The sequence below is a fragment of the Trachurus trachurus genome (genome assembly GCF_905171665.1).
Source record: "Trachurus trachurus genome assembly, chromosome: 13".
Classification (NCBI taxonomy): domain Eukaryota; kingdom Metazoa; phylum Chordata; class Actinopteri; order Carangiformes; family Carangidae; genus Trachurus; species Trachurus trachurus.
The window spans coordinates 10,704,721-10,713,755 of NC_139892.1; the positions used below are offsets into that span (position 1 = coordinate 10,704,721).

General features: G+C 38.7%; 1 protein-coding gene across 1 annotated transcript; it reads right to left on the reverse strand.

Annotated features, from left to right (window-relative positions):
- Positions 1–1,483: 1,483 nt before the first annotated feature.
- On the reverse strand, positions 1,484–3,759 carry LOC310996210 (endonuclease domain-containing 1 protein; the record flags this gene model as incomplete). The annotated part of the gene is made up of 6 exons (XM_083985593.1): positions 1,484–1,875; positions 2,556–2,712; positions 2,809–2,923; positions 3,176–3,276; positions 3,376–3,395; positions 3,600–3,759. The coding sequence occupies 6 exons, from the start codon at positions 3,757–3,759 to the stop codon at positions 1,484–1,486; spliced, it is 945 nt and encodes a 314-aa protein (XP_083841719.1).
- Between the last annotated feature and the right edge of the window lie 5,276 nt (positions 3,760–9,035).

Genomic DNA, 9,035 nt, shown 5'->3' on the forward strand with positions numbered 1-9,035 from the left:
TAACTTACCCTAAAATATATAAATTATGAACCAAGCAATGTTTTCCTCATCCTCGACAGCCTCAATCTAAATGTTTCTGAAGATGAACCAAATTCAGATAAATAAGAGGAAAGAAATCTGCCCTAAAACGCCATTTTCCTTAATGTTGTTTAATTTTTTTTTTTTGAAGTTAAAGTAGTTCCTCTTCTTTTTTGTGATGATTCAATAATAGAACAGGAAAATAAGCGCCCCCAGCTGTTTGTCTGGACAAATTATCAATCAGTCAGCATCTTCCTTTTCAGATGTGCTCAGATTCAGAATTTAGTTAAAATTAATGGATTTAAATGTGTTTGCTGAAATGTCTGACTTATATGTCCATTAACTGAACTGAGGATGAAAAACTTACAAATGCAAGTTTTGATGTGGTTTTAATATACTAAAGGTTAATACTAGAGCTGTGAACTGAAACATCATTTCATTAGCTGCAGGGAAAACTAATCCCTGAATCAACAGACAGAGGGAGAGAACAGACTTGTTTGAAGATGTTTTCCAGCAGACAGCTGGTTCAAACTGCGTAAAAAATTCAGGTTATTGTCAATTTATTTATACGAGCAAATGCACATTTAACTGAAGCAGAATCTTTGCAGAATGAGGCTATTATTGTGTGCATGAATGGAAGAGACCAAGACTGTTAAAATCAACAGCACACAAACAAAGGTGCGTTTTTACCATCCAACAAAAACTGGGAATGTGTTTGCTTGGTAATGCAGCTTTAATCCTTCTGTTGCTGCAACAATTGGCGCCTAATTGCTCTTAAACTCATCATTTTGTCGCATGATTTCACTCTCTCAACTTTTCATTTGCTGCTGAACACATTAGGGAGTTTTTATTTTCATAATACAAGAAGCAACTCATGAGTTAAAAAAAACCCAAAACATATTCCAGTTGAAAAGTAAATCCAGGGTCAGGTCTAATACTCCCACTTACAACATATTTTTCCTTGATGAATCATATGTTCCTAAGTGCCATGTGACAAAATACATAAGTATATAACTTAGCTACCGTATACATGGATTCCTGTAATTGCTGCGTGGGTGGTGTTATATACTGTAACCTTGACGGGATGGCTCATCGTTTAGACGAGACAAGATATACATATTTAATTCATACTTTAATACACCAATATGGTCCATGCTATGTTAATAAGATAAGATTCAGTTGTGCATATACCATCAGTGAAACACACACCAATAAACAACCACTAGCCTATATCCCTCTTCTACTTAGTTTTATTAGCCTAATCTATTTGTTGTTTAATGAGAAGAGTGATGGATGCATTTAGTCTATCTTCAACAGACACAGAATCAAAATAAATTTGTTTATTTGTTGTATTACCACTCTACAACCAATATCAAAAATAGTTCTTTGTAGTTAATGTAAAATTAAAGGGCAATGATGCCCAAAGTTATTTGTTCATCGCCCCTCAGTCTGCTCCCTCTGTCTTTCAGGCCCTGCAGTTGTTGTAAAACAGCTCCCCTACTGGCTGATTGGAGAACTGCTGCAGGAACTCCCCAAGTTCCTCCAGAGCGAGCTTCTCCACCCGGTTCTCCTCGGTGTTCCTCGCCGTGGCGGCGCCGCTCTGAAGGGGCCGGTCGTTGTTGTCCACGCAGCAGAAGGCGTTCCACAGGTAGTCTGGGATGTTAACACGCTTCACATTGTTTTTGACGATCCAGTTGTCTGCGGAGGGAACGGCACCGACCAGCACGTAGGCCTTGGAGCACTTGCTCCTGAACAGGTCGTTGAGCTCGGACTCGTGGATCCTCCAGGCGTTCTGGTTCATCTTGGGGTTCTGAGGGACCACGTTGGTCAGGGTGAAGGTGGCGTTGCGACTAGGGACTGAGGTCGAGAGGGAGAGAGGAAGTGAAAGATATGTTCAGCTGCGTCATTCTTGTTCTACAAAGGCTGATACATGTCAAATGAATATTTCTTAAAACTCACTCACTGATAACATTCAGGCCAAATACCCCATATTTATGTCAAACCTTAAACTATTAAAGCTGTAGCATAGTATATTTAGTCATGTGGTTACAACACTGACATGTCATTGTCATGGTACTTACACTGTTTATTGCACTTGTCTACCGATTAATCTAACACTTTTTTTTAAATTAATTTTTTTAATTAACTTTTTATTTGTTTTCTTTTGGTAACATACATATATATGCGCCAACTGAGTCAACATAAGCACATCATATACATAAAAACATAAAGATGCTGCTTAGAAATAGGGAAAACATTTTCTATTAAAGGTTTTGAACTTATCTTTGCCATTTATATAAAATCAGGTCTTACAGTTGACACAGTTTAACCAGTTTTCTTTAAAAATATCAGTTTGGTTCCTTAGTTTGATTGTAATTATCTCCATAATAATTTAAATTATATCAATCCACTCATTTATTGTTGGTTTGTCTTTCTTAAGCCATTTTCTGGTCAAAGCCTCTTTACATCCCACTAACTGGTAGACTTGATTTTTAAGGTTACCGATTTACTGATAACCAGTGTTCAACCAGTCCTACCTGCATGGTGTCCGTTGGGGTTAAGGTGACCGCGGTCAAAGCCAGAGTGTGTGTAGTCTTCATTCAGAGCCTGTTTCTCTCCCAGGTAGACCCCAGGGTGGTCCTTCCCCAGCCAGTAGCCATCCTTCATCTCAGCTTGCCAGGACAAGTTTACCAGCTAAAAGGTACATCACACAAAAAAATACACAATGCCCATACTTGAAACATTGACAATTTTGACGATAGATGTGCATGTAAAAGTGTAAACACCAACCTGAGGCTCCACAAACCACCTCCTCTCCCTGCCACCGCCGTTGCTGGGCTGGAAGTGATAGGCAGAGTAGACAGCAATGCGATGGTTGGTGTCATACAGTGTGGCAAAGTGGTACCTGACAGAGAAAGATGATGTGTATGTAACGCTTGAGAGATCAGATGCTATGTGTGTTGCTATGGAAAACAAAAGCCAAAGAAGCGCTTAGTGCTGAAAATAGTAGCAAAGTAGCAAGATTATGCAGCAAATGCCAGAGTTTCTACGATTGGAGGTGAGTGAAAATATTCATCACCAGGCAAAGGAGCAGAGCTATTTACATCCGACTGATTAAACTTCCTCTAAACTACTCCTCTTTCCACCCTTTAATTACCTGTTGGCGAAGCGTTGGCAGAGACGGGCAGCACCCGGTGTAGCTGCCCCCCACTCTGGCACTTTCTCTTTATAGAAGTACTTCAAGCATTCTGGCTCATCCTGGGATAAAAATAAGTTAAAAAAAAAAAAAATAAAACACCGCTCTTAAGTGAGCCACATACACAACAGGTACACATTTCATATTCAAGGTTAACAAACCTCAAAACGATCCACAACGTCTGCATGGACAGAGAAGAGGGACAGGAGGAGAGCGCACAAAGTTACCAACGTCTGCATCGTGGACTTTGCTATCATGGACTCGCGTTCCGCCCCTTACTGTAGAAGTCAATTTGGACAAAAATAGAGATAATATTCATTGTTGAGCCTCCACGTAAAAGGAGTACCAGCTTGTTTGTACTATCTGTGTGTGTATTTCCACTCACCTGCTGGTGCACTTGTCTGCTGCCACACGCCTGAGCAGAAACTGGCTTTTATATGTGACTTCTCATCACCTTTGACCTTGTTTCTCCTCTGTGTTTTATCTGTGTTGCCGTTCACACGTGATTTTTTTGCGTGGGATGAACCTGAATTCGGCCTCCTCATTAGGCGTGGATGTGGATTGGAGTGTTAAAGTGCTAAAATTGGCTCCTCTGAGGCGTGAATATGTGAAGGATATGAGACGGTATCCTATTTCTGAAGAGCACTTTGTCATGTGTTATCACTATAACAGTGTTTCACGTCATTCAAGTATTGTACTGACTGAGGCACTTTTTACTTGAGTGTTTCTATTTTTCTACTCCACTGCAGTTCAGAAGCAAATCGTTTTTGTTTTGTTACACTTTACAAAAAACTTCAGTTTCTTGTTACTTTAAAAACATACAATAACTATATTAAGCATAACCAGAAAATTGACAATGATATATTAACATATAAGTTCAGAAATTACCTTATTGATGCTCAGGGAAAATTCTGAAGCTACCCATTACTGTAGATTTCGAGTCATACGTGAGCTTTATGAGCTATTATAGTGTACACTATCTTTATATTTTGTTTCTTTTTGTATTTTCACTGTCTGGCAACCGTTTCCTACACTGTTCTACATTTACTTTATTTATAGATCTTACACTTCTTCCATTTCTGGTTTCAGAGGCTGCTTAATTCATATTTGCCTCAGATATTATATGAAATCATGCACATTTCCAATACATCACTGTCTATTTTTAGCTGTGATCTAATTTCTTGGAAACAAACTAATTTTACACAGTCAATGTAAGCGAGACGGGGAACTGCAGTTTTGTTATGATGATGATGATGAAATATTTAAGCTGATATGTTCAGATGCAGTCGACTCGTCACCGCGTTAAACCTGATAATGAGTAATGATGCAGCAAAACACAGTGATGTGCGTTCCTGTTAGTTCAATATGAAGCGCCCCTCGGGAATATTTACAACATGTGTATTGAGCAGGTTCACTCACAGCCTCTCGCAGCTGGCTGTCAGGGTTAGGTAACGCTGAGCTATCAGTTCATGTGCTGTTTTTCCCACGATCACGGTCACGATCACTAGGCTGTGAGCAAACATGTGGACTCCTCCCAGTTTATCTGACTTAACATTCCCAAACACAAAACTACTCCAAATGAATTACTGGAGCGTGTAAAGAGATCTGCGTTCTTGCTCAAGGACACGCCACACGCCACACACACACACACACACACACACACACACACACACACACACACACACACACACACACACACACACACACACACACACACACACACACACACACACTGGAGGCTTGTTCAAATGAGACTTCCCAAAATGATAGCATGACACACAACTGTGCTTTACTCAGCTCCCATTTTTGGGATTGATATTGGCGGTTAATCTTTGATTTCTTTATCTACAGTCCCTTTGATCACTAATGTGACCTATAGAGACCTTTGTTACAACAATATTACTATAAGTATTATAAGTACAATATATACAGAGCTGAAACATTACAACCAACTCTTCAAAATATGTATATTTATCGAATACAATAAAGCATCTAAGCCCAGACACAGTAAACTCAATGCTTTATTTATCACTTTACTTACTTATACAAACCAACTTATTTCAGCCAATCTACTGTATGGCTGATCTCAACACATCCATCCTTTTACCAGGCTGCCTCTTGTTTTTCAAATGCCACTCTTCCTTGACAACAAATATACTCCAGAGTTCCTCATCTAACCCTTGTCAGAGTTAAAGTGTTCAATTTTTCTCTCGAGTAGAAACTTCTCCAAATGAAAGAAAATGCCAGCAACACTTGGTTTATAAAGAACAACGTATTGTGAGACTGACTGACTGTAAAATTGAGAGGTGGTTGACTCACCGTGCAGCCCTGTCACTTAAAAGCATATCCTAAGAATAAAAAAAAGTTATTAACTACTTGCCTCTGCTGCCTGGCAACAAAACAATCCTTGCGAATATAGATGCCTCATCGCTGCTTAAAACTGGAGCTAGTTTGTGGATGCTGCACTGCATCTGAAGCGACATAAATGGTCAATTTGGATGAAAATCTGACTTAACGTGGGGTTTTTCTTAACTTAGATATTCTCTTTGAAGCCCTGAAATAGTTCAAGGCATATAAAAAAAAAGAAAGGTTACTAAAGGTTGAGTAGTAGTGAATTGGTAAAGTAAAGTTACAGACTGGCATAGAGAGAACACAGAAAACATAGGGATAAGATAAAGAGAGTGAGGCTTTATTTAATCAGCCTTGTGTTTTCCCATTACTCATTTTTCACATCAACCGATCAGAGTCAACCTCACAGTTAAAATGACTGCAAGACACCTCGCGGCGCCACGCACTGTTATAACAGTGTTTGCTCAGTGTAATTGCTTTGTTATTAAGGGAAATAAACAAATGTAGTATAGTTAATGACCCATGTTGTTTGGTTTTCTATCTAATTTCAGATGTAGATAGTGTAAACATCCAGAGAGGGGAGAAAAAAAAGGCAAAGTGAGGACACAAGATAATGATAATGGAAGGGAAAAATTGATTGATAGGCCTTTTTTGTTGTGTGTGTTAAATTAAACAATAGCAAATTTAAATAATGTGTCCTTTTTAAATTTCATTATTAAATGATGAATTTCTCCTTGATGTTGCATCAATAAAGTACTTTCTTTATTTGTTCTGGGTAAAAAGCAGCTGCTGCTGTTGTTGCAGAAGTCGGCCTCTAGGTCGCAGTGTTGAATTATGATTTCAAGTTCAATCTCTGAAGCCCTGTTTTTCCTCCTCTGAACACTTATTGCATTGCAGATTATTCAAGTGCTCTCACACCTGGAAAATACTCACTCTGCGAAATGATGATGCGGCCATTGATAGGCCGTGCTATCAACACACTAAACAAGCAAAAATTACGGTTTCTGTCTCGATTGACGCCCTCAGAGATGTAAAATACCTTCAAAGTGCTGATTGTTGGCAGATAATCATTAAAGATGACGCTGAGTGACAAGAGAACGGATTGAATCACCGCTGTGATGGATGCTCAGCTACGTCTTTCATGTTTTTCATTTGGCCTCGGAAGTTAATTTGAGTGGACTGCATCTTTAATGGACTTGAACGGTGCTTTTGTCGCTTGCAAAGATCACAGACTTGGGTTCCCCAGACACAGATTTAGCTTAATCCCTGCCTCAAAAGCATCCCCAGTTGCTGTCTGTCAGCGAGCGGGAGTTCAGTGTAACTCAACAGGAAAACTGAGCCAGAAGTCAGAGTCCGTTTTTTTTCTTTTTACATTTATTTATTTCTTTATGTTGCTAAATGGGACCTGTGGTGTGACTTCAACCTTTAGACACCAACCTCTCCTGAGTCCAGGAAGCCACATGCTTTGATTTACATCGGTGCTGGTCACTTGATTAATTGTCTAGTTAGAATGCTGATTAATTTTATTTGATTGTTAATTGCTTTTGGGCTCCCCGGTTATATTGAACCAATGTGGATAATGAAGGTTATTGTTGCTGAGTGATTATGTTAAGTAATCAGCATTTTAATTTGTGTGTGTGTGTGTGTGTGTGTGTGTGTGTGTGTGTGTGTGTGTGTGTGTGTGTGTGTGTGTGTGTGTGTGTGTGTGTGTGTGTGTGTGTGTGTGTGTGTGTGTGTGTGTGTGTGTGTGTGTGTGTGTGTGTGTGTGAATTTGCACTAAAGCTTTTAGAGCAAGATTCTTTTGTTATTTGCATTAACCCTAATGTTCTGTTTGGGATCTTTAAAACTCTTCGGCAGCTCACGAAATACACTTAACATTGTTTAATCAGCTAAATACTTCACGGCTTTTTACCTCGTTTTAGGAGAATTGCTCATAAACATGATTTGGAACTGATGACATATATTTCACGAGTGCACTAGAGAAAATGGTGAATTACTCCTGTTTGTTCCCGGGTTATAAAAGATGGTTGAATACAATGGATTTTTTACTTCTGGATAATTGGAGTTATTTATTCATTTATTGTTATTATTCATTGGAGGCCTAACAGGTCTAATTTTAGGTTCCCAGCCTGGGAGGTTGATTAACAGAGAAAACACTCTGAGGGTCAATCTCTAATTCAGATTTTTACAGTGATGTAAACGGCTTTTGATCATATCGGATGATCGTTTTCATTAGATGGAGTCGCCCATTTGTCATTTATTCATTGAAGTTTGATTTAGATTTAGGTTTTTTAGGGTTTTATTTGAAGCACTTAAAGAACTTGTTGTCCACGTTAACTTAAAAGTGAACATGTGAATGGCAGAATCAGTTGAGGAAACTCGTATGATAACAGCAAACTAAATGTTCCCTAGGAAAATCAAAGGAAAAATGAACATCTCTACTTCACCACATTATGCTTATTTTCTAATGTTGGATAATAATTTTACTTTTTGAAAGTGATTGAAAAAACACAATTGAGCACGTGACAACCTTTGACAAAGTGTCACAAGCTAATAAAGAGAACTAGTTTTCTCTTTGACTTTAAATTAATTGTTAGTAGAGATGCACGATGACCCCTTTTCTCCACCGATACCAATAACCGATAACTTCTTGCTTCTCATAACTGTTACCGATACCGATAAGTCAAATCAAGTTTTTAATAGTTTATATAGCTACACACCAGAGGTTAAGAAAGGCTAAGATGTACAGTAGTGAGTAAAGATGAATTTAACATTATAGCTCTGCCTCTGACTTTATCAAATAATATAACCGACATCACTAGCCACAACAAAAACAAGAACAGTTATTACTCTACAAAAATCAACATTTATTATTGTTTCAAATCAACTTGGGGGGGCAAACGGACTGATAATTAGCAAAATCAAATCAATGTTGGCTGATTGTAATTGGCTCTGTCATTATCGGGACTTGTCTGTATTTTGGCCGATAATTATCAGCCAATATCGCTATGTTATGATAATTATCTGTACCGATAGTTGTCATGCATCCATACTTGTTAGCAAACACTCATCGCACGTCTGTAACATAGTCTATAAAAATATGTATAATTTCCCTGTTTCGTCCCCTTTCTTTAACGATCAAGTCTGAAACAAGAGTCCCCACTTTGTTACTTCTTTCAGAGGAGAATAGAGAGACTTGAAGTTCATAGTGTTCTTCTTACAAAGGTCAATAATAAGTCATTTTAAATCGGTTTTGTGACACGATTTCACGACTTCCACAAACATTTATCAGACCGTCTTGGATGAAACATGCACACACACACTAGTCGTCCAGTAAGTTTCTCTGTGGCTCACTGTGTGGAGTATACTGTAGGGTCTTGGCCGTCTCATTATAGTTTTGGATGGAGCAGGTTTTAGTGACTGTGTGTGTCTGCGTGTGTCTGTGTGTGTCTGTGTGTGTGTGGGGCTCAGT